This window comes from Muntiacus reevesi, chromosome 13 (assembly GCF_963930625.1).
Source record: "Muntiacus reevesi chromosome 13, mMunRee1.1, whole genome shotgun sequence".
In the NCBI taxonomy this organism is placed as follows: domain Eukaryota; kingdom Metazoa; phylum Chordata; class Mammalia; order Artiodactyla; family Cervidae; genus Muntiacus; species Muntiacus reevesi.
The window spans coordinates 17,981,808-18,006,495 of NC_089261.1; the positions used below are offsets into that span (position 1 = coordinate 17,981,808).

At 45.8% G+C, this 24,688-nt stretch overlaps 2 protein-coding genes across 6 annotated transcripts in view; one reads left to right on the forward strand and one right to left on the reverse strand.

Annotated features, from left to right (window-relative positions):
• The window catches only part of BRAP (BRCA1 associated protein), an 80,215-nt gene that overhangs the window by 10,322 nt on the left and 45,205 nt on the right, over positions 1-24,688 (forward strand). The gene's annotated exons all lie outside the window — the stretch shown is intronic.
• The window catches only part of LOC136145818 (acyl-CoA dehydrogenase family member 10-like), a 37,023-nt gene continuing 13,852 nt past the window's right edge, over positions 1,518-24,688 (reverse strand). For 2 of the 4 annotated variants that reach the window (XM_065904491.1, XM_065904489.1), the window contains 12 exons: positions 19,444-19,585; positions 18,389-18,457; positions 16,266-16,447; positions 11,844-12,244; positions 8,260-8,400; positions 7,646-7,783; positions 7,430-7,520; positions 6,352-6,510; positions 5,488-5,660; positions 3,770-3,913; positions 2,707-2,784; positions 1,518-2,112 (listed from right to left, as the gene is read on the reverse strand). In XM_065904491.1, the coding sequence (XP_065760563.1) occupies positions 1,981-2,112; positions 2,707-2,784; positions 3,770-3,913; positions 5,488-5,660; positions 6,352-6,510; positions 7,430-7,520; positions 7,646-7,783; positions 8,260-8,400; positions 11,844-12,244; positions 16,266-16,447; positions 18,389-18,457; positions 19,444-19,585 (1,850 nt within the window). In that variant the 3' untranslated portion in view covers positions 1,518-1,980. Of the gene's footprint in view, positions 2,113-2,706; positions 2,785-3,769; positions 3,914-5,487; positions 5,661-6,351; positions 6,511-7,429; positions 7,521-7,645; positions 7,784-8,259; positions 8,401-11,843; positions 12,245-16,265; positions 16,448-18,388; positions 18,458-19,443; positions 19,586-22,194; positions 22,354-24,688 lie in introns of all 4 variants that reach the window. The other 2 variants (XM_065904492.1, XM_065904490.1) reach the window with 2 other exon arrangements.

Consider the following 24,688-nt stretch of genomic DNA (forward strand, 5'->3'; position numbering starts at 1 on the left):
GGAGGGCTGGCTTGGCTCAGTGGCCAGGGGTTGAGACAAGAATCAGGAGGAATCTGGATCTTTTAATCCCATTGCCCCATTTGTGTCACGTGGGACAAAGGACTTCACCTGCTCACACCTTCATTTCCTCATCTGTTGAGTAGAAATCACTGTAATACCCCTCACAGAGGGGCACATGAGAGGCTTCCAAGTGTTGCCTTGAGCCCTCACGGAGCGAGCATGCAAGGCAGTGACCATAATGGTAGTGCCTGGATGACACAAGAAGAACCGGGCAGTCTGGGTCCACTAGGGGTCACTTTCTTAGGCTCAAGTTTGGCATTTCAGCACAATGCCGCCCCACCCGTCACGTCAGAATCTGAGCTGTGCATCTGCAGTGAGATGCTCAGGGCCTTCAGGAGGAGAGTGTGGGTGAACGTCAGCTAGGTTCTTGGGAAATGTGTGGGTTCACATTAGTTGGTTGATCATCAGTCTGGAGGGAAAAGACACCTCTGTTTCTTCCTGCAGGAGAGCTGGGAAGTGGGTGACAGGTAGTTTCCAGTGGAGGGAACAGGCGTGGCAGGAGGAGTTCAGGCTGGAAGCCAGGTAGACCCCAGTTCAAGTTGGACTAGGCCACACCCTGCCCACATGCTCCCCTCTCTGAGAATCGACCTCACCTCCTGCTGAATGTGGAGGAGAGTGAAGCCCACGGGGAGAAGCAGTGATAACACCCATGAAGGAGGGAGGAGGGCCTGGCCCACAGTCTGAGACCACTCTGAGCATCTGTTCCATTGCCACCCTGAGTGCAGGTTCAGGATTCGCAGCTTCACACCCATAGCTTCACTGAAGCACTTGAAGGGAGAGGTCAGCTACAGAGAGAAACAGGCTGCAGTGGTGGGGTGAACCCGACTAACCTCGTACTGTTTCCTCCTCCTGACCAGGATGTCAGCACCTGGTCCCGAGAGGATGACCCACCCAAATTAGGGTTATGTACTCACCACAGATAGTTGAGATTTCTGAACTATAATCTGGTCATAGGCGGGTATGATGCTGTTGTGACCACAGTAGATTTCTCGTCAGTCTTAATCTTACGAACTATCCTTTCTCTTCACCAAGGTCTTTAAGTCTGGGAGTGATGAGTTTCCATGTGTGTTTTTGAGGGGTTCCTCTAGGGACAGCATGGAAAATCGGTCCTAGAGAGGAGGACAGGCTGCAACAGCAGAGAGCTGACGTGAGAAATGATGAGGGCCTAAGTAGAAGCAACAGGGCTGGCTGGGAGGGAGAGCATGGAGGTAGACTTCACAGGTCGCTGGGTGGAGACGAAGGAGAGGAGGAGTGAAAGACGTGTGAGGATGCAGCTGACATACTGCTTCAGGCTGAAGTGTGAGTTTTTGTTCTCTACTCCTTGTGTATGACAGAATGTTCACAAAGTCTCTGAGACATATCTTCTTCTTCTTTGTTCCCAAAGCTCATTTCCAAAATAACATTTTGGCAATCTGTGTTTTGGATATTGAAATAAAGAAAATCACCTAGTAATGGCTTCACAATTTGGGTTTATTTCCATTCTCCCAGAGCACGTCTGCCCTGGGTCTGTAGGCTGCCACCATCAGCTGGGGGCGGTGGGGGACACAGAGCAGGAGACTACCGTATCACCCTCAGATTGGGAGCAACCAGAGGCACAGCACCCTGGCAGGACTCCTAATATTCATGCAGAGTCCCACAGCCAGAGAGAAGGGGCCTGGCTGCCCATCTGGCACCTGGACTAAAGATCACTTCTCCAGGCTCTTCATTACTCCCCTTCTCCCTTGCCTGAAACAGGCAACTCCAGGCTTCTTACACAGGAGTGTGATCTGTAGGGACCCATCAAGGCTAGGTTCACAGCAAGGGTCCCAGGACAGAGCTGCTGGGAGGGGTGCGAGGAGCAGACGTACCAGGCCTCTGAAAGCACATCATTAAAGATTTGGGCACCACAGGCCTGGCGGGGACGATCTGGCTCCGGCAGGTCTAACTGCAGTGCTTCAGCTCCATCTTGGCCACTGCCCTCTGGTGCACCTGATCAGTAAGGCGCAGTACTCGGACCCCCACGAAGAACTGAGCCAGTGGGTGGTCGCTGCTCAGCCCTGCTGCTCCAAAGACCTGGCAGACACAGGGAAGGAGAGGAGGAAGCCCTGGGTGAGCCCTCATCCCTGAGAGTCCCAGGAACAAGTGCCTGCTCCTAAGATGTCAGGACAGCTCAGAACAGCCACATTGCAAGGATGTCCCCTGACACCTGTGTGACAACAGTGTTCTGGAAAAGTCCAAATGGGGCCTCACTAGGCATCCCAGGGACACCAGACTCCCCAGATCTGCTCCACTAGGTGACCTCTGCTGTCGGGAAGTCCCTCTCTAGGGGCCATGGATTGAGATTTGAGAAGGAGGCATCTCTATGTGGTTAGGAGGCTGGGCCTGGTGTAAGAAGGACCTAGGTTCCCCAAACTCTGAGCTCAGCTCCTTGCAAGCTGAGTGACCTTGGACAAATCACTTTCCTGTGCTTCTGTTTCCATCTATTCAAAATGGAAGCAGGAATAGGACCCCTCATAGGGTTGTTCTGAGGAGGAAAAGGACAGTCATGTATGGGGGTGTGCAACAAAGGGCAGCTATTAGTTTACAGGAGGGTGGGCAGCTGAAGGAGAGGAATTCTGAATCTTGTGAATGATTCAGAAGAACCAGCGATCCATCATCTGTGCTCACCTGAATGGCACGATCAATCACTCGGGAAGCCATGGATGGGGCCACCATTTTAATCATGGCAATATCCAGAGCCGCAGCCTGCAAGGAAGAGGAGCTGTGGTGAGGAGGGCAGACCCCAGGGTGGAACGTGTGGAAGATTGATCAGTTTCACAGGGAGGAGTAGAAACAACAGCTCAGAACAGAGACCTCAGGTCCCTCCCTCTGGACCACAGGCCTTGCCTGGTGCATGGACCCTGCCCAGCACCAATGGGGTGGAGGGGCAGGGGGCGGTGACGAGGCAGGTGACTTGGGGTGCTGCGTGGTATGGGCAGCTGCCTGGTCGAAGAAAGACAAGGGGCACCTTCCCAGGCGACGGGCAGCATCACTGCACACACAGTGCAGCGTGGGGACTGGCCTGAGCCTCCTTCAGGGTCATGATCAGCTCTGTATTCAAAGGGAAAGGTGGAACGAGGCCAGCCAGGACTCGGGGATTTAGGTTCAAGGATCTTCCCTGAGTCTGGGATTTGCATCAAAGCCCCCGAGAGCCGTCATACTGCCACTAGAGAGCCAAGAAATCAGAATTTGAGCCTGGATTACCCTTGCTACCGAGGGCTCTCAGCTAAGGGTTGGAGACCCATGGAGAGATGGAGAAAGCAGGGGTTGGCCTGGCACCACGCCTGGCACCAGAGGCACTCAGAGCCACTTAAATGATAATGTCACGTTGAAAATGAAGCTTCTCCTCTAACTCCCTGGCTTACTCTCAGTTTGCCTGATGCCTGTAAGATCAGGTAGGGCTGTAGCTCAGGCCGGGGCCATGTGGCCCTGCTGTCTTGAACCCATAAGGTCACTGGGTCAGTAAAACAGAAAGGTCAGTCCTCTTTATTGTACCTTTTCTATTTTTCAGAAGCTGCCCAGGTAGTTCCAAGGAGAGTTGAAGCAAAGTTATTTATGTCAAGGAGTCAAGCACTTTCTCTGTGGTTTGCTGAGTGGGGAGGGAAGAGTCAGCATCTATTAATAGATTTCCCGGCTGGCATCTCACCGTGTCCTCTGGACCTGTCCTCTGTGAGGTCCCTTGGCCTCCTACCTTATTTCCCGCCACATCCATGACGTGGGCAGCTTTCAGCACCAGCAGCCGGGCCTGCTCGATCTCCACGCGGGACAGGGCAATGTCTGCCAGGACCGAGCCCTGCTCTACCAGGGGCTTCCCAAAGGCCACGCGGGACTTCACCTGTGGACACAGGAGACAGGAAGGGAGGCATGGAAGATGCCCTGCAGAGGAGAGGGTGGGAGCACAGGAGAGGGCGGCGGGGGAAGCTAGACGTGGTAGCTGCACAAATTATCTGCACAACCCCTTTACACCAGCCATTCTGCCCCATCTGGGCAGGCCTGGCCTCCAGGCAGGACAGAGCTTGATCTGAGTCACCTGTGGCCCAGGGCTACTCTGGGAACCAGGCAGTGACTGTGGGCGCCTCACACAGGCCAGGAGGGCACCCTCTACGGACACCAGGGCCTGCTTCACATCCTGAGGAACTCTCAGGGGCAAAGTCTGGGTGCCAGAGCCCTCTTGTGGGCACCTGTTACTGCAACAGAGATTGAGTAGTGTTCAAAAGCTACAAGCAGTCAGAAAAGGTGATAAGGGGTCCTTCTTCCACCTTATTTTTAAAAATTAAAAACAATTACAACACACAAATATCTCATGGCAGAAAAGAGTATATACATTTTTAGATAAAATATAAACACCCAGCACCCCATTATCTAGTATATTATACTTACTATTTGTTGCATACCCTTCTAGACTTTTCCTATATGCATATATATACATCCGCTTTTTTTTTTTTAAGTCATTCTCTCTGTATTTATAGCCTTTTTTTTTTCACTTAGAATATAGTGAACATATCTCTAGTTAACAAATAGATTTCTACAGCATCATTTTGGAATTCCACTACACGCCCATAGCAGGGTTATTTAACCAGACCCCAATAGCTAGCCTTATAGGTGTTTCCTAACATAATCATGGCTGTGGTGAACCTCCTAGTATCATATTTTTTGTAGATTCCTGATTACTCCCTTTCGACCAAGTCCAGTGAGTAGCATGGCTATATCAATACTATGGCATCTTCTAAGATTTCTGACACATTAGGTCAGATTGATCAGCAGGATGAGAATGGAGACTATATCTGAGTCAGAGAGTAACTGGCTGGTTTCAACTAAAAAGGATTTGAATCACAACTTTGCTCAGTAATGCAATACCCTGAACTGTTGCTATTCTTCATTAAGACTATCTTGTGAGACATCTATTCGGTCTGAAGTTTCACTCTGAAATCACTTCAGAATGAAACTGATTTCACTGATTTGAATCACTGTTCACAGCAATAACACTCTTGTATGGGCTTGCAACTTTTGAGGGGGTCACAAAAGAATCAAGTTTTGGGTGTGCTGGGGGGGGAGGATGGTGCAGGGCTGGATGCTGGAACCCCAAGTTCTCCGTGTTATCTGATTTTTAAAGATGAGCTGGTAGCAGAAATGGTCATCAGTAGATCTTGGAACCTTGCCCTCTGCTGCCACAGGGTCCGGCCTATTCCTTCTGGTCCCCTTGACAGAGCGAGGCCCCTTCTGCTCTGAATTTGAAACTTTAGCAAAGTAAAAGAGGCAGAGCAAACACAAGGACAGAGCTTCTTGTAAAGAACATCACCTTGCTTCACCTGCTAAGTCTGCTCTCAGGAAACAGTTAGGATTAGAAGTCTGAGAGGAAGACAGATGGGTCATTCTGGTCCAGAGACAGGTGCAAAGGGAAGTACTTACTCGGGCCTTCATAAGCGCCAGCGCCCTCTCGGAGCAGCCAATCAGCCGCATGCAGTGATGGATCCTGCCAGAGCCTAGTCGGCCTAAGAGGATCTCCAAGCCCCGGCCAGGGCCCAGGACCATGTTCTCTTTGGGCACGCGTACCTGCTCGAACAGGACTTCACCGTGGCCACCTGAAAAAACCGATAGAGTACCCCTGAGCAATCTGCTTTCCTGTTTTCTCGGGATGCATTTATCTCATCTGCTGGCAATATCCCTGCCCTTTTGTAGACTTTTAACTGGAATATGATTGAAGGAGGATGGAAGGCAGGAGTAAGACTATTGCAGATGGAAAGTAAATTGGTAATTTAAAATGTCAAATGAATAGTTTGGCATTCCTTTTATAAAATGTGACTCTAACTTAAACTGGAACTCCTAGTAGTCTGTGACTCTCACAGTGTAGTGACCCTAGGGAAACTCTGAAGTCAAAATGTGGACATCATCAGCAGAGAAAGAGTCCCTGTGAGAGGACCTCCAGGCCAGGAGATAGGCTGTCCACGCTGTGGTCTACAAGAAAAGGTCTGGAGGGTCTGCCTCCTGCTCCATCTTCTGTGGCCTCCTTACCTCCCAGAGTCCTGCTTGTCTTCTATGATTAGAAGAGAAAAAAAAGAAAAAAAACAGATGAATGCCTATCTGAAGCTTGCCTGCATGGATGGAACTGAAATGGCTTCATTTCAGTTGATATTCATGGATGGAACTGACGTGGCCTTCCAAATGTCCTCAGACTCTTACAGGTGTTACTTCTGCACTGGAGCATCTGCTGTCCAAAGACTTTTCCCTAGATCCAGACCCACACAGAGAAGCGAGCTGTAGCAAGTTACAAACCTGGTGCATCCTCCAGCCCATACACCTTCAGAGGCCGGATGATTTTTATGCCTGGGGTATCCATGGGAACCAAGAACATGGACTGCTGCTGGTGGCGTGGGGCTTGTGGGTCTGTTTTTCCCATAAACACGCAGAGCTGGCAGCGAGGATCCAGGATACCTGCCAGGAAAGGAGAGAGACATCTGACACCAGGGCCATCAGCTCTCCTTAAACACTCAGTCCTGGCCCAGAGACACTGAAGTCAGTGAGAAGATGGGGCCCTTTAAGATGTCACATGATCACATGAGGACATGTAGCCCTTTGGCCAGCAATAAGAGCAACTGGTTTCTGTCCCAATGAGGAAGGAATCCAACATCCTAAGAACAGTTTTGTTTTTTTAAAGCACAAAGTCAGTATGAAAATATAATTTGGAGAAAAGAGGCTGAAAACTGCTACTTTATCAGTGGCAGCCTGTTCTGCTTCATTCCCATAGGAGGTGGAAGCTGCTGGCTTTGGGCACAGGCTTCAGAGTCAGGTCAGCCTTGAACTCTGGGTGGTTCCCTACTTGCCACTTGAGAGGCTAGTACCTTGGGCAGTGACTCAAGTCATTTCTCCATCCTAGTTTCCTTCCCTGTAAACTGGGGATAATACCACAGACCTTCTGGGGAGAGGTGGAGACTCAGTGAGGGGAGGTCCCCACAGCATGTACCGGGGGCCCTAGAGAGTTAAATCCTAGTGAATGATAGGATTATCACCAGCCCTTCTGCTATAGCACAGCTGACCTCACTAGAGGGGGACACCATTGAGGAAGTGACCTCCGACCTGTCCAAAGGGAGACGCCCACGGCAGAATGAAGAGTGGGCAGTTGAGGAGAGATTCCTGGAACTGTCACTTGTGGGGTCACCTGGAGTCCATGTAGAACCTTTGGCTCTCTCAGGGTTTGCTGCCTCTTCTGGGAACAGAGACAGAATCTCCTTTGTGTTGACTGGAAATGAGGCTAGTCGCTCCCAGTCTCTCACACAACAGCAGGGCAGAGAAGACATCTTATCAGGGCAGACCCACATAAATGTGATTGAAAAATGAATTTCAGGCCAAATACCTGTGATCCACCACTTGTGACCATTGATGACGTAGAAGCCATCTTCCTCTCGGATGGAAGACTCAATGTTGGTGGCATCGGAGGAGGCAACCTGAGTGAGAGCACATTCTGATTAGAGCTGGCAAGGGTCCCGAGGTCCCTGATGGCAGAGCCCAATGGGGCTGGGTGAAGGTCTGGCCTGATGAGGGGCGCCTATGGGTGACCCAAGGTAGGTACCTGGGGCTCAGTCATAGCGAAACAGGAGCGAGACTTTCCCTCCAGCAATGGAATCAACCAGCGGGCCTTCTGCTCCTCGGTGCCATATCGAACCAGAAGCTCCATGTTCCCTGTGTCTGGAGCAGAACAGTTAAAGATCTGGAAAGGAGAAAAAACACAAAGGTGACTCCCTTATCATATTCAAAACTTCAAATTCCTCAGAAGCATGAACCAGGGCTCCTTCCAAGATACATGCCCTCTGACACCCTTATGAGAGTCCTTCCTCTCCCCAAGGATGCAGAGACCCTGGACATTGTGAGTACAGCAGCTCAGAGTAACTAAGCTCAACCACAGAGCTTGTTGGGGGAGAAGGAGGAGACTAGAACTGGTGGACTGAGGCTCCACAGAAGCCAGCCAGGCTGTGCTCACTCGAGAAGATGCCCACTCCCTGCTCCTTTCCTGCTCTGGCTCCAGCCACCTGCCTGCAGTGCCTTCACTCATAAGAAGTCTGAGTTTGTGTCAGAGCTCCTGAGTCCAGTGCTGCTGCAGGGAACCCCGTCAGCCCAGGAAGATGGCTGAACTCTCTGGAGGACACGGATTTCCTCCCAGGCTGAGGAAGACGGTAAAGAAGGTACCTCAGGAGCATACAGAGACGTGCCCATGACCTCACACAAATGTGCGTACTCCATGTTGGTCAGCCCTGCTCCATATTTCTTCTCAGGATCAGTTTCCAGGGGTAGGAAAAGGTTCCAAAGTCCTTCGGCCTTGGCTTTCTCCTGTCACAGCAAAAAGAAATCAGGCATTCACACAAGGTGGTTGTCATGCTATCTTGGCCCATGGAAAATAGCGAGTAAGTCCAAACCACCAGGCTGGATACAACCCCTCAGATCTGTGAGAGGAGAACAGAAGTCTGGGGACTCATAACAGAAGAGTCTGTTGGGCCCATTCCTAACAGGGATGGTGGCAATCGGTTCACTTCCTTGTGTGTGTATCCCAGATGCCCCACCTGCCCCACCCCCTCACTGTTAGCATCATCACTGTCATCATGCTGCAGCGTAAAATTCACCCCATAACAGAGGAAGAAGGGTCCCTCAGTGCGCCTGCAGGGAACCAACCGGGACGTCTGGCAGCAGCCTCAGCTGCTCTGAGGAGGTGCCCGAGGAGATCCCCTGTCCAGCTTTCTTCACGAGGCACAACTTTGTTCCCGGGGAAGTAACCCTGGGTTTCTGAATGTAGCTCCTGACAGGGAAACCAGGAAGCCTAGCCTGGGGGTCAGGAACCCAGGCCCTGAATCAGACTGCCTGGTTCAGGCCCTGCCCCACCACACCTGCTGGGAGACCTTGGGCAAGATGGGGAGCTCCCCGTGGCAGTTTCCTCATCTGCTGAATTGGGACGGTCATCACTCACCCTACCAGTCACAGCTACTGAGCAAGAGTAGGAATGGAGGTGACTGACTGACTGGAAAAAGCATCCAAGTGGGAAGGTTATTAGGAGCTCAAATTAGAGAAGGAGGCTCAGAAATGGACAGGAACCAAGGCAGCGTAAAGAATGGCAGCAGGACAGGCGCTCTAGTCCAGCTGTACAGTGAGTGCGTGCCAGGTGTTTTCCCTCTTGAAAACATTTCACTCTTCCGGTTCCAGTTAGCAACAGAATATAGTGTGCCAGACTCAGAAGCTGGGGCTGCACTAAATATTAATGATGATGGAAATTCTTCCCACTGGGAGGGCACCACCTGGCTGACTTTCCTATCACATTGGGATTGCTCTCTAGGACACATACTACTAGAATCAGCACATACACTTGTTTCATGGCTGTGTTAAGCTAATTAGCTGAGCTGCAGTGACCAAGGAGAAGAAGGACAGATTAGTTGGAACAAATGAAGCAGGAAAGGAAGGGAGAACAGGAAGGGAAGCAAGGGAGTTCTGAGAAAAGCAAGAATAAGAAAATGAATAGAATCATCTTGTGGGAGGGAAAAACACATAGATTTGAGACCAGAAGATCTGGATTGAGTCCAAGTGCTATTTTTTCTAGCTGTTTCCCTGGCAAACTTGATTTCTTGTCTTTAAATCAAGGTTCATGATGCTTACCTCACAGGATTTGTGACATGCAGTGTAAATGCCAAACATTCTTATTTATTGGTAGTAATGACACTGAATAAAAGCCATGAGCCATAATTTCACCACTCTCCCCTAAAATCTTAGTTGTCATGATTCCCATTCAGGTATGACCACACGCAGAATGTTCTCTAAAGCAGATTTTTCATATGCATTCATTTTTGAGTCTAGAAGTGTTCACAGCATGACTGTCTGCTTTTCCAACACATCCGTGCATGAGATGGGTACATCTAATGGGTGAGGGTTAAGTGTGCAGGTCAGCAGGTGGGGGATAGGACATTTCACAAGGTAACAATGGGAGCATAGAATGGCAAGCATCTTTCTGATATACATTTGGCAGTATCTGTCAAAACTTAAAATGGTCTCATTCAGGAATTCCCTGGCAGTCCAGTGGTTAGGATTCGCTCACACTGCAGGGGCCCAGGTTTGATCCCTATTCAGGGAACTAAGATCCCAAAAGTCACGTGGTGCAGTTCAAACAAACCCAAACAAACAACAACTAAAAATGTTCTTATCCTTGGACCAGAATTTTTACTTCAAAGAATTCATGCTGGGACTTCCCTGGTACCAGTGGTTAAGAATCTGCCTTCGCATGCAGGGGACACAGGTTCGATCCCTGGTAGGGGAACTAAGATCCCATGTGCTGTGGGGCAACAAAGCCGGCAGGCTGCAACTAGAGAAGCCTCAGCACTCTAAGGTCCGTGTACTCTAGAGACCATGGGCCACAACTACTGAGACTTATGTGCTGCAACAAGAGCAAAAAAAAGTCAATGTGCACCACAACTAGAGAGTCTGTGCACCATAAAGAAGACCCAGAGCAACAAATATTTTTTTTTAAAACTGACACTGTAGAAACAGGAAGTGAACACAGAAGTATGTAACAGCATTCAATACCCTTTGCTTGCACAGGATCCAAACCCCTTCTTATTCTGCGGTGCTCTCTCACTGTAGACATTTCAGTGGCATGAAGATGTGAGCACGGGACCTACACATGACTGGCTGAAAATTCCCAACTCGATCTTGGAGTCCTGAGAATGCATCCGGCCACTGCCCTAGTGACAGTCATGGCCAGGCTCCCGAGAGCCGGCCTTCCCTTGGCTTCTACTGTCTCCTTCAGCTGGCTCTTCAGCTTCCCCGTCCATGTTAGCAACCAGCTGCTCACTCTGCTGCTTCAGTGGCCTGGAGTGACCTAGACTGAGATCCCCACAGTGTCACTCAGGCAGGGGCAGGGTGGATAAATTATGGTGCACCCCCAATGTGGTCCCAGTGCCTGGGTTCATCTCCAGGCACTGACATGGGATACATCATTAAATAACATAAAACAACTGGAAGATTCAAATGCATAAAACATTTTCATTACAACAGGAATGATAATAATATGTATTATTATGTACCAGAAGAAAGGAGCTGGGAGCCTATAAATCAAATTGTTGACAGTCATTATTTCAGAGGCCCGAGAATTTTAGAGAATTCTTTCTAGGTCATGAACTCTTTCTACTCTTGCCATGTTTGAGCTCTGGTTACCTTGCAGTAGGTTTATAACTATGAACAAAATTCAATGCCGTTTCTTTTTAATGTAGGTGATGGTTGCATCATAGGCAGAATATGTGCTCCTAAAGACCTCAGATAACTTAAGAACTAACACAAGGCAAGACCAATCCTGAAAAAGAACAGCAGGTATTTCCATTATCCACTAAAATGATGTCACTGTATGTCAGGAGCATAAACATAGTTTATAGTTGATGTGATGCTTTAGGTTTGATGTTATGGATTCTTTGTAGAGAGCGTCATTTAATTGATGAAATTTATATCACTTAGTCTCAAATTTACATGATTCAGACATGCATAAAATGAGTCCACACTCCTCAGGGTTATAAGCCACAGACTTGGCATTCCTCTGCCTGAGCTGAGTATGAGGCCGAGACGTGGTCACACAGAAAGAGCAATGAAGTGAAACTGAGTGATCTAGGGCTGGCTCTTTCTAGTGGTGGTGGAAAGCAGAGACCACTGAACTCAACTCTCCTATCTCTTCACTGCTTAAGAAGGAACAGATACGGCCAGTGGATGAGCTGAGGCTGGGCTGTGCTAAGGAAAGGCTGCTTTACCTTGAGATCTTCGACCAGCGGGGAGGGGGTCCACCTCTCGGCCGAGGCCTGGTGACGCTGCAGCTCCGGCTCAATGGGGTACACGTGTCGCTCCATAAACTCCTTCAGCCGCTGATACAGCTCCCTGACTCGGGGGGAAAGGCCTTCTGGAGAGAAGATCAGAGCTCCCTTTGAGGAATGAGCTGGAGAAGAGTCTGTGGAGGTGACATAACTCCTCGTGCCTGGGATCCTCAGCAGGGACTGTGGCCTGGACCATGAGTGGTGGAACCCCATTAATGGTTTAGTGGCCAGCATCTCCTTGAAAACCTGGAACCCCTCTTTGACTGGAAAATCCCATGCCAGGTTACACATGAATTCAGTCAGCTTTCCAGTTTGTTTCACAGTCGCCGATCTTGCTTGCCCTACACAGAGGCAAAGAAAACCAGTGAGACCCCGCCCCCCACCCCGCCAACAACCCTTAATAGTACTAACATGTAACAGTATTGTTGTTCCATCAGCAGCTACTACCACTGCTGAGCACTTGACATGTACCAGACTTGGTGCTAAGTGCCTGACATGCGTTATTATAGCTCACTGAATTCCTGGAGCTACACACGAGTGTTTTAATACCCACATTAGAGACAAGGACTCAGGTCATAGGGAGGAGATGGGTCCAAGCTTACATTCCATGGGCTGGGAGCCAGAAGTTAGACTCAGTTGGCCTGCTTCCTGCTCTTTATCTCTTCTTTTCCTAAATAAACTAATCAGGAATTCCCCAAAGCACTTCTGCTGTCATATTGGGCTAAAGGGAGCCCTGCCATGATGTTGATTAACAGTGTCACAGGGGATTGGATTAGTGGCTAGTTTCTGGGCACCATTTTGTCTAGATCAACATATTTATCATCATCACATAACTCACTCTAGACATGATATGTTTTCTTTTAATCTTTAAAAAATATATATTTATTTATTTGGCTGCCCTAGGTCTTAGTTGTGGCACAGAGGATTTTCCATCTTCGGTGTGGCAGGGTGGATCTTTTATCGTGGAATGTGGGATTTGTAGTTATCGCATGTGAACTCTCAGTTGTCATACATGGGATCTAGTTTCCTGACCAGTGATGGAACAAGGACCCCCTTCACTGGGAGAGTGGAGTCTTCGACAGTGGACCACCAGGGAAGTCCCTATGAAAGGTTTTAACTCAAAATAAAATCAAGCCTTTAGAACTACTAGAGTTCAATTTTGGGAATTACAAGAAGTCCAAAGTAGTAAATGAAACCATAAGGTAATAATCAAGACAAATCATAAGACAACTGACTTGGTCCCTTTAAAAATTTATTAAAAAAAGGGGGGGGGGGTACTGTTCTCGGTTCCTTGATCCGATCCTGACTTGAAAAACAAACCAAAAACAAACCACCTCACTTATAAAAGATATGGAGAATAATGAGGAAATCTGAATATGGACTGGGTCTTAGATATTGGGGAAAACGATGCGTTTTCTTGGTTGTGATAATGGTACTTTGAAATGTTCTTATTATTAGGAAAGGCATACTGAAGCACTCAGGAGTCAAGTGTCAGAGTCTCTACCACTTTGTTAATCATGCAAATAGATGCAGAAAGAGAAAGATAAACAGACATGGCAAAAGTTAATCATTGTTAAAATCAGTCACGGGATATAGTTATTCATAGCACTACTGAATGTTTCTATAAGTTTGAAAATTATCATAAGAAATCAAATACTAAAGCCTCCAGGAGCTGAACCTTTGCTGAAGGAGCCCCTCAGGTTAACCTCCTACGTGGATTTAGGATGTCCCCCGTCCCCCATGCACACACCACCCCAGTGCTGCGCACACTCCCTTCTTGTGGGAAGCAGGGGCAGCTGTCCCTGTGTCTCTGCTCTGTTGGCCGCTGGTCCTGAGCAAGCCTGCCAAGCACTAATGCCTTCCTCCCCAAAGCAGCCTGCCCTCTGGGATGAGAAAAGGGAATTATGCTCTCTGCAGGTCCTCAGTGGAAAGTTTCTGTGTGATAACTAGACTGGACCTAAAGCATCTTTGTCAAAAGTCCCTTTTGATTAGATCATTTCGTGTGCCTAAAAAAAATTTAAATGTGTTCTCTTGAATAAATGATACATTTACAAGCCTTGAAATTACAGTGACAAAGGGGGGTGCAGGAAAGGCTCTTCCACCCGTTTGCTCAGCCACTCAGCTCATTTCCCCAAAGGCAACCAACATGACCAGTCTTTTGTGTCCTTTCAGAGATTTTTTTTCACTTCAGCAAACAAACATTTATATTTATTCAAATTTTAAGTACACTCATTTTACACAGATGGCAGAATAGCTATATATAGCCAATGCCCTGCCCAGCAGCTGGGCTCCTGACGTAACTCTAGAGATTGCAGGATTCTTGAAAAGGAAGATCTGATGCCCCTTTAGCTGGATCAGTGAATGTGAAATCTGAGGAAGCTGCTTTATGCTGTCAGGCTCAAAACACAGCCTGGGAGGTTGGTCCTGAGTCACAAAAAATGATACTTTATTTCTACTTTGTCTCTTTGTCACACTAATAGGTCACTGTAAAAAGAACTTTAAAACTAAAAGGCAAAGGATACACTTAGCATGTGGGAGGGCCCTCCTTAAACTGTTCTCTTTCCACTGCAGGATGCAACGTCACACTGCCCATTGCTTCATGTGACAGAGGCTTTATCTCCTTTCACAGCACTGGGACAGCTGCCATCTCCTTTGCTTTTCACATCAGCTCTGTGAGGGGGGCAGGGCAGGGCTTTTTTACATAACCTCTACTCTTGAGAAAACTAAGACAAAATAATGGGGCTTGCCCAAGTTCACCCCACAAATCAGCACCTGACTTCCTGTCCAGGGCTCTTTCCATCCTGAAATAATGGATCAATATAGGCAACATCTGTTGTCTTTGCCTAATGGCTATTTTACTAGTAACTAGGGCTCCTAGATAAAATACAGGATACTCAGTTAAATTTGAATTTCAGATAAATAATAAAAAAGTTTTTGTAAATATTTTCCATTGAGAGCACCAAACAGAGCCAACAGTGACAAAGTTTGTAACTCTGGTCAACAGGTTAAAATATGGGAGGATGATATGGGTCTGGATGTACTTGGAAGGTGTGGAGAACCCCCTCAACTGGGGCTGGAAGTTGGCAAGCCTGCTTTGTGGTAGCAAAGTGTCTCAAATTGTCAGTTTTGAGGATTCAGATCATGTGTCTATAGAGTGAAAGAATTTTAGGTAAGTTGGTAGAAGTATGTCAGGAAGTTGATATCCACTGAACACATACTGCAGCCCTTGATATGATCCTACAGAAAACATAGGTGTTTTGGTTAAAAGTAGAGAAAGAAGAAAATACAGCTTAGCTGAGAGATTCTTTTTGACCACAGCTAGGAATGCATGGGCTTCCCAGGTCATTCAACGGTAAAGAATCCTGAATGCAGAAGACATAGGGGACACAGGTTCGATCCCTGGGGTCAGGAAGATCCCCTGGAGAAGGAAATGGCAACCCACTCCAGTACTCTTGCCTGAAAAATCCCATGGACAGAGGAGCCTGGAGGGCTATAGTCCATGTGGTTGCAAAAAGTCGGACATGACTGAGCAGTTACCCATAGTCACAGAAATGCAAACTAGTCAAGAGTTAGATAATCTTGAACTCTGCAGGGCAGAAGTACAATTTTTTGGCTCACAATAAAGATTCAACATGCAAAAGCACAGGGACAATTGTGTGTTGATTATAAACTATGTGTATTTGTGGGGGATTTCCTTGCAGTTCAGTGGTTAGGACTCCAGGCTTCCACTGCAGGGGATATGGGTTCAATCCCTGGTCAGCGAGCTAAGATTCTCTATGCTACTCGATGCAGCCAAAAATAAACAAACCTACAAATCGTGCCCATTTGTCAAAATTCATAAAATGCTACACTTCAATAAATCTGATTTTTTAAAAAAGAAAACAAAAAACCTGATGATAACAAATGCTCACAAGAATGAGCAGGAACTCAAATTGAGATACAAAAAAAAGAAAAGAAAAAAGTAGAAGCAAATTATATAAACAAATATTTGGCACAATAAAGTTTTAAAAATCTATCCCTGTTAAAAAGAATATTTATGGGAAAGGGCAGAAAACAGAGAAGAAAGTAGGTATCTTAACTACCTTTGGGCAATCAGAAAAAAGAAAGGTTTAAATGATACAGTGAGATAAAAATTGCAGGGAGGAGAGATTCTGTAGTTCATGAAGGTATTTATCCCTGGACAAAATGTCTAGGTAAGCAACACCTCCACAAAATGAAACAGGCTTTCCAAGTAAGAAACTAACAAGCCCACCTCACAATTAGCAAAGGTTGATGCGTTAATACCTTGACACCATCCAAATCCAGAAAGCAGAGGACCAGTGAGGAAACATCAGCACAGAAGACAAGGGGCCCCATGCTCACCGTGTTTCCCATAGTCTTCCAGGCCTGCAGCCTTGAGGTCCACACTGTGAATCTTACACAAGACTCTGTTCATGGCAGTGTAGATGGCCCACCTCTGGCTGGGCTCCAAGCCTGGTGGAGAGGGGTCTTTGTGGATGAGGCCTGGACAGTATTCCATCAGATAGAAGGGGTTGCCGACAATGCTGGGAGGGACACAAACAGGGTATTTCAGTGGCCTGTGATGTGGCAGGCTGTTAGTTAGGGCACTGTTCTGTCCTGTGTGTAAGTTCTCAGTGCTGGGTGGGAGTACTGGAAACTTCCTTTTTCCTCTGCATATAAACAGAGGTTAGAAGTACTCCCTCTCCAAATCAATACACACACACACACACACACACACACACACACACATCCCTGTTTACACTCCCTTGCCAGCATGCCTCTCTTCTCTTTGGTCCACTTGTAGAAGGCATCAGAATGGGATTAAGTGTGATAATATAGGAAAGCAGCTGTTGAGAGGGGGTCAGAGTCACACAGAACCAGGCTTAAGTCCCACCTCTGCCTTTCCTAGCAGTGTGATCCTGAGGAACATAGTAAACCTCTCTGAGCTTGTTTTTCTTAATCTTCAAGAGGCAGTTATAAGAATTAAGGGAGAAAATTTATTTATGGAGTATCTGGAATGTGTCTGACTCCAGTGAAGTTCCTATAAGTATCCCTTCCCGTTAGATATAATTTCATCATTATCCAGTGGTTTGAATGGCATACATACCACTCTAATATCAAGGTGTCACACTAAAATGTCGTTAATCCATCTCTTTATCATTCCTAGAAATCAGCTTAGTACTCTAAAAAGTTGTTTTGAAAATTCTACCATTAGGACTGTTTATCCTGACTTGAACATGGACAAGATATTAGGTTACACAATTCTTTTTAATTATCTTAAATGTAATACTGCTATGAAAGAAAATATATTTTTAGAAGATGTATGCTGCCTGCAGCTTACTTATAAAGGTTCAATCTTACTTATATAAATTTATTAAAAAGATACTTATTGGGACCTCCTTGATGGTCCAGTGATTAAAAGTCCACACTCCTAATGCAGGAGGCACAGGTCTGATCCCTGGTCAGGGAACTAAGATCCCACATGGCACACAATACAGCAAAAAAATTAAATATATAAAAACAAAAATAAAAATATATGTGTATATATATGCATACACATATATATTTTACAAAGTAATACTTTATAATTATTTAACAAAATTTATTAAGTGTTATAAGACAATATTACTTTATAAAATTATTTTGTTATTATGTAATTATTACTATTTCTATAATATTTTATATATATAAAATACACTTACATACATACATACACATATATAGAAAGGGAATATGGCAAAATGTTAACCATGTTTCCATCTAGCTGAAGTGTAAGTGGGTGCTTATTATGCTATTTTTTTCTTCTTTCAACTACTCTGTAACTTTCACATTTTCCATAATTTAAAAATTGAGAAAAAAGACACAGACTTAAAAAGCATATTACAAGGACTTCCCTGGTGGTGCAGTGGTTAAGAATCTGCCTGTCAATGAAGGAGACATGGGTTCGATCCCTAGTCCTAGAAGATGCCACATGCCATGGAGCAACCAAGCCCGGTGTGCCATAACTACTGAAGCTCACGTGTTCTGGGGCCTGAGAGACCCAACTACTGAAGCCCGCTCCCTAGACCCTGTGGACCACAACAAGAGAAGCCATCGCAATGAGAAGCCTGTGTACCACAACTAGAGACTAGAGAGCTCCCGCTGTCCACAACTAAAGACTGAGTGCAGCAGTGAAGACCCTGTGCAGCCAAAAATCAATAAAATTATTTTAAAAATCATATTACAAAGCAACTTTAGATGCTTAGAAAGCCACAATAAAAAAACTAAGAAAAACAAATAACATGCAACTTGATGGAAATATATTTCTAGAATGTTTAAAAAAAAAAAAAGTTTTCTACCAAACGGGAGGTTCCTATAAAATCTCCTTCCTCTTCTACCAAAATTTTATTTTCCTTTACTCTAGAAAACTGAAATTAGAGTTATTATATGGGCTTTTCTCTTCTGTACCTTGAGTATACAACATAAAAAGTAAATCTGGACATTACCTTGAATCTTCACAGAGGTGACGAACTTTGGGCACATGGGCTCCAGCATTTACAAGGGCTCCCATCATCCTGCCAAGAAAAATGTATGAACTTCTGACTGAAGTGATGAAATTTTCTTGAAATTATTTTCTGATTTAAAAATTAATAAATGCATAAATTAAAATGGAACTCTTTAAAAAATTCAATTGACCAAAGAAAGCAAGGAGAACAAAAAAACAGATGAGACAAACAAAAAATGGTTCATTTACAGACCTAAGTCAAACATACCAATAATTACATTAAATTTAATAGAGTAAACATTCTGATTAAAAGATGAAAATTGTCCTACCAGATAGAAACACAAGACCTAATAGGTACTGTTTATAAGAGACATTCTTTAGGGACTTGCTTAGTGGTCCAGTGGTTAGGAATCTGCCTGCCAACTCAGGGGACAGGGGTTCCATCCCTGGTCCAAGAACTAAGATCTCACATGCCTCGGAGTAATTAGACCCACACCCCAGAACTACTGAAGCTCACGTGCCCTAGATAGAGCTCACGCTCTGCAACAGAAGAAGCCACTGCAACGAAGAGCCTGTGCACCACAATGAAGACCCAGTACAGCCAAAAATAATAAGTAAATAAACTGCATAAAAAATACTTATGTGTGTATATACACTGAATAACTGAATCACTTTGCTGTACACCAAAAATTAACACAAGTAAATCAACTATACTTCAGTTTTTTTTAAAAAAAGTAGAGGTATTCACATAATGAATCCTCCAGTTTCAATAACTGTCAATTAAAGGCCATGCTTCTTTGGGCTAAAGCCCCACTAACAGAATTCCAAAAATTTTTAGCCTCCTAGTGGTTTACACAGAGAAATGAGAAAAAACAATCTCCTGAATATAATTAGGTGACATGTTCTTATCTAAAATAATTTTGGAAAGTCACACTTATAATTTTAAATGTCTCAAGGCACTTTGATGGGGCACTGACTTGCCAGCCCAGGAGTGGGGCTGTGGAGGCTGGAGATGGCGAGCACGCCCCACCCCCCACACACACCCTGAGAATTTACCTGAACTCCCTCTCTACTGCATGCACTGATGGAAGAAGTGTCCCCAGGGGTTTCTTCCTCAGAATCAGCTGATGAGTAGCCAGCTTGACATAGTAGGTGGGATTTGACTGCCCGTGATCAGACTGAAGGCGCTCCAATGGGCCTGTAAGTTTGAAAGAAAGGAAAACTCAAACCAGCTCTGGAGGACAGATGTGGACAGAGATTCTTTCTTTCTAAGAAGTACTGTACATGGACACAGGGCATCCTGATTTGAAATGCACTGTAAGGAAAGCATCTCCTCCCTGGGTACCAGACATGACTGCATCCCAGGCATACCCCCCACCCCAGCTTTGGTCCAGGATGTCATGCTGCAGTGTGGCAAAGGCCACTGGATTTACACCACAACAATTTTCACTTTCACAGGTATCCAATTTTGTCTGTCTTGCCAGCTCCTGCACCGTAAAGAAAAGCTTTATAGTTCTGTTTATCAACCACAAGCACAGTCATGGCAACCCATCTTGCTAACTGGAATAATTTAAGCCAAGGATGAAAAATGCCCTTGTGTGTCCCTCACCCCATACTTGGCTACACCACACCTGACACGGGTGTGACAGCTGAAAGGAGCTATGCAGAGGCTACAGCTCAAACCAAAGCAGCTTTGGGGAGATGTGATTTCCCACCACAAAGATTAAACTCTGAGGCTCCCTTGCAGAAACAGCTTAATTGTCCCTAGTCTTACAATGATTTGAACTCTACACACAGATTCATTTCACTTGGTCAAAGGAGCAAGAGATGGGAGTTTGTCTGAATTGGCTCAATTCAGTTCAGTTCAGTTGCTCAGTTGTGTCCAACTGTTTGAGACCCCATGGACTGCAACATGCCAGGCCTCCCTGTTCATCACCAACTCATGGAGTTTACCCAAACTCTGGTCTGATTCAAAATGGTCCCTCAGCTCTGTAGAGGCTCTAGGAACAATCCGATCACTAGAAAACATCCTCACATGAAGCTACATGCAAAGAAAGAGAACTTTCAAGGATCAAACAGGGGAGGCCAAATTTTATGCCCAGGTAGAAGTTTCTTCAAAAGCTCATGAATGACCTGTTTTTCTGAGGGTGGAATGTGAAAAATGAGAGAGCAACCTGTGAAGAGATGGAGACACATTTTCTCATTTTAAACTCCTGCAACTTTTAAGTCACCTTCACAAAACAGGCTGTCATCTCAAAAATATCAGAAAGACCCAAACACCCCAGGCACATACTGCAAGTTCTTCTCCCCCAGGACAGCTGTTTGCAGGTGACTGCTGCCACGCCACAGTCTCACATGGAACAAGGGCCACGTACGCTCTGGGGACCCATAGAAAAGGAGGTCGGTGCTTCCTCCCAAGCAAAACAGAGCAGCACCCAGGTCTGCAGGGCCCACATGGCATCTTTATCTCCACATGGCATCTTTATCTCCAGCATATTCCACTAGGATAGAAAGTGAGAGCCAGGCTGAAAGCCTAGCCTCTACCAAAATGCAGAGACTTAACTACCTGTGGGTTGGGTCCCCAGTAAGTCTTTGAGGTATTTCTCCAAGGAGTCTTTGGGAATTTCCATCGTCTTTCTCACAAGGTGAATGTTTGGGACAGCCATTCTCAATGGAAATCCCAAAAGAGTTTCCAATTCCTTTACTGCAGTCTCTGGGTCATGAACCTGGTTTCAAAGAGAATATTGAGCTTGGATCCCCAGACAACCCTAACCGCTCCTCCTGCCTTTTCTCTAAGAGGGTACTTTTTTAGAGAGAAATATTTTTAAATAGCCTGAGCAAAGACCTGGGAGCCAGAAAGTCAGCTGATGACAAAGCCTCAGAATGAGTTTCCTCCTTCCATTTACTACCTAACCACGTTAATCTTTCCTATCTGCTAGGAAGAGTGATGGTTAAATGCCCATGATACTCCCTTTTGCCAGGAGGACAGAATATTGTACTGTAGAGTCCACTCTGTCCCTACGATCCAGTTAATAATGAAAACCCAAACGTAGAAAGCTGGATGGAGACCCCTTCTCACACGGTTTCTCCTGCTTCAAAGCACTGGGGTGGTCCAGGTGCTGGTAGCTTCTGGGTCCCCACCCAAAACATCATTACCAGATCAGCCTGTCATCTGAACCATCTTAAGTCTGCCATTCACCTCCCTGTGTGACTTTTTCTTGACTGCCTTCTTAGTATGTGTGTGTCTTACCTTCTTATTGAAAATATAAGTGACTAATCACCTAAATTTCATAATTAAAAGGTAAAAAGACTGTGGCAGCAAGGGCAAAAACCACCGGAAGCAACTCTGCCTCTTGAGTGTGAGAGGACTGCACAGAAATGCTTCCACTGGGACCTCCCTGGTGGTACGATGGATGAGAACCTGCCTGCCAATACAGGGGACACAGGTTCGATCCCTGGTCAGGGAGGATTCCGCATGCCTTACAGCAACTAAGCTGGTGTGGTGCAACTACTGAGCTTGTGTTCAGGAGCCACAACTACTGAGTCCATATGCTGTAGCTACCAAAGCCTGCGTGCCTAGACCCCATGCTCCACAACAGGAGAAGTCACAGCAATCAGAAGCCCCTGCATGGCAATGAAGATTAGCCCTTCTCGCTGCAATTAGAGAAAGCCCACATACAGCAACAAAGACTCAGCACAGCCAAAAATAAAATAAATAAAAAATTTTAAAAAAGAAACACTATTGTCTGAAGCATGCTTACACTAGTGCCTGAAGCACAAAGGGGTTCAAAAAACAGTGACCATTACCTTAATGGTGTGAATACCAAGGCTGGCAGCTGCTTTTAGATTTGGTCCAAGATCATCAAGAAAGATGGACTCAGAAGGCTGCCGGCCGAGCCGCTCCAAGCACAGCTTATACATCCTAGGGTCTGGCTTGCAGACACCTTCCAGGCAGGATTCTACTACCTGAAGGAGGGCAGGAAGGAGAGATAAATGTCCCTAAAATCCGTGTTCCCGTGTATACCCTGGTATGTTTTTTTTAAAAGAAGAGCAGAAAAAAGACAGTGGAGGTTTGTTATAACAAATAACTTAAGAGTGTCATGATATAAAATGATGTTGCTTTTTTAACTGGAGTGATTTGGAAATACTGGGATGCAACCTGAGGGAAGACTCAGAAAACCAAAGTTCTGGTTCAGACATGGTGAGTGACCTTGTACCAGCAGTGAGGCCATGAGGGACTGCAGGTTCATCATCAGGAAACTGAAAACACTGATAGCCATCTTACCCATCTTTCTTTTTTTTCCATCTTACCCATCTTAACAGTAGCTGGGAAACTTAGTGAAACTGGAAGGTGTTCCAAAACTAGGTATTGTGGCTGCACAGGACAAAAGAAAAGCTGCACATTTCAGATTTAGGGAAAGTATTTTATGGTTTTTTCAAAAAGAAAGCAATGTTTACTGTTATAAAAGAAACAAGACTTTAATGTCCATATTTCAGAAGTGAAAAACAAACAGTTATACTCAACCTAGATAGATAAATCCCACAGAAGGGCTGACACCAAAGAGATCCTCAGTGGCAGAAACATGGTTCCTTTCTTTCTTTTTAAAAGAACTTTTAAAAAAAACTTTTTTGATGTGAACCATTTTTTAAGTCTTCATTGAATTTGTTACAACATTGCTTCTATTTTATGTTCTGGATTCTGGGCCAAGAGGCATGTTGGATCTTAGCTCCCTGACCAGGGATGGAAGTCATACCCCCTACATTGGAAGGCAAAGTCTTAACCACTGGACTTCCAGGGAAGTCCCAACACAGTTCCTTTCATGCCAAGAGCCTCCTCTATCCTGACAGCCTTGCCTCAAACTGTATCCAGTCCAGAACTGGTGAGCAGCAGCTGAGGGTTCAGGAGAACCCTGAAAAGCTGTCTCAGTGTCAGGCTACCTCTGATCCAGCAACTCTTGGAAGTCCTCTGACATTGTCCCCAGGGCTTGATCTCCTGTGAGTAGGTCTAAAACATCCATAGAGGCCTGTAACCAATACCCTCTGGTCTGTCCTAAGAATAGAACTAAATCCCTTACTCACTCCTGAATTGACCCTTGCTCTCCAAGATCAAGGACAAACCTGAGGGCCCCTCCCCTCTCCTCCAAATTCCCACTGTTCAAGGTTGGAGAACTGCTCCTTCAAGTAAATAAATGTCCTGAAGAAACTGGACCTCTCTACTTACCCTTCCCCATCTCCTTATAACTTGAATGAGCAAAAAAAAAAAAAAAAAAGACAAAGACCGCTCCTTCTAAAGAAAATGTCCACCATGGGCCATGGAGAAGCCAAGTGTTTCTAATCAACAGACGACCTGGCAGGAAAGGAGCACAGCTGTAGCCTCTGAGAGAAGAGGAGAAAGGGGAGCAAATGCAGGGGCTCTGGGCCACGTCTGACGAACAGACACCTCGTCCCATAGGTGATTACATGTGGGGAAGTGAAAAAAAACTCTTGAGGTTTAAATTGGATGAGATCCCTGGCCTTCCCTTTGTTCTGTTTTGCAAGATGAAAAAGTTCTGGAGATGAGTTTCATCACAATGCGAATATACTTAACACTAATTGAACTCTGTAGTTAAAAAGTGCTAGGATGGTAAATCTTATGTTCTTTCACAATAAAAAAATGTTGAATTTTAAAAAATATTTATTTTTATTTCTTTGGCTGCACCAGGTCTTAGCTGCAGCACCCAGGATCTTTTTTTTTTTTTTTTTTTTTTTTTTTTTTCAGTTGTGGCATATGAACTCTTTGTGGCAATGTGGGATCTGGTTCCATGAGCAGAAATCCAACCCGGGCCCCCTGCATTGGGAGGGTGGAATCTTAGCCACTGGACCACCAGGGAAGTCCCCCTCAATTTTTTTAATTAAAAGAAAATGGCGGGGGGGTGGGGGGTGGGATGGGGCTTCCCTCGTGGCTCAGCGGTATAGAAATCACTTGTCAATGCCAGAGACATGGATTCAATCCCTGATCTGGGATGATCCCACGTGCCCCAGAGAAACTAAGCCCTGTGCCACAGCCCTGGCACCCATGCTCTGCAACAACAGAAGCTGCCGCAATGAGAACCAGCAGCAGCACCACCACCTGCTCCCCATACTTCAAGGAGCAACCCCACCCCAGTCATAACTAGAGAAAAGCCCACATGGCGAAAAAGACCCAGCACAGCCAAAAATAAATAAATAACATTATATTTTTTAAGAAAAGAAAGAAAATGGATGAAAAAATTTTTGAATGTCATATATGCCTCAGCAGAGCTATATATATATATATATACAC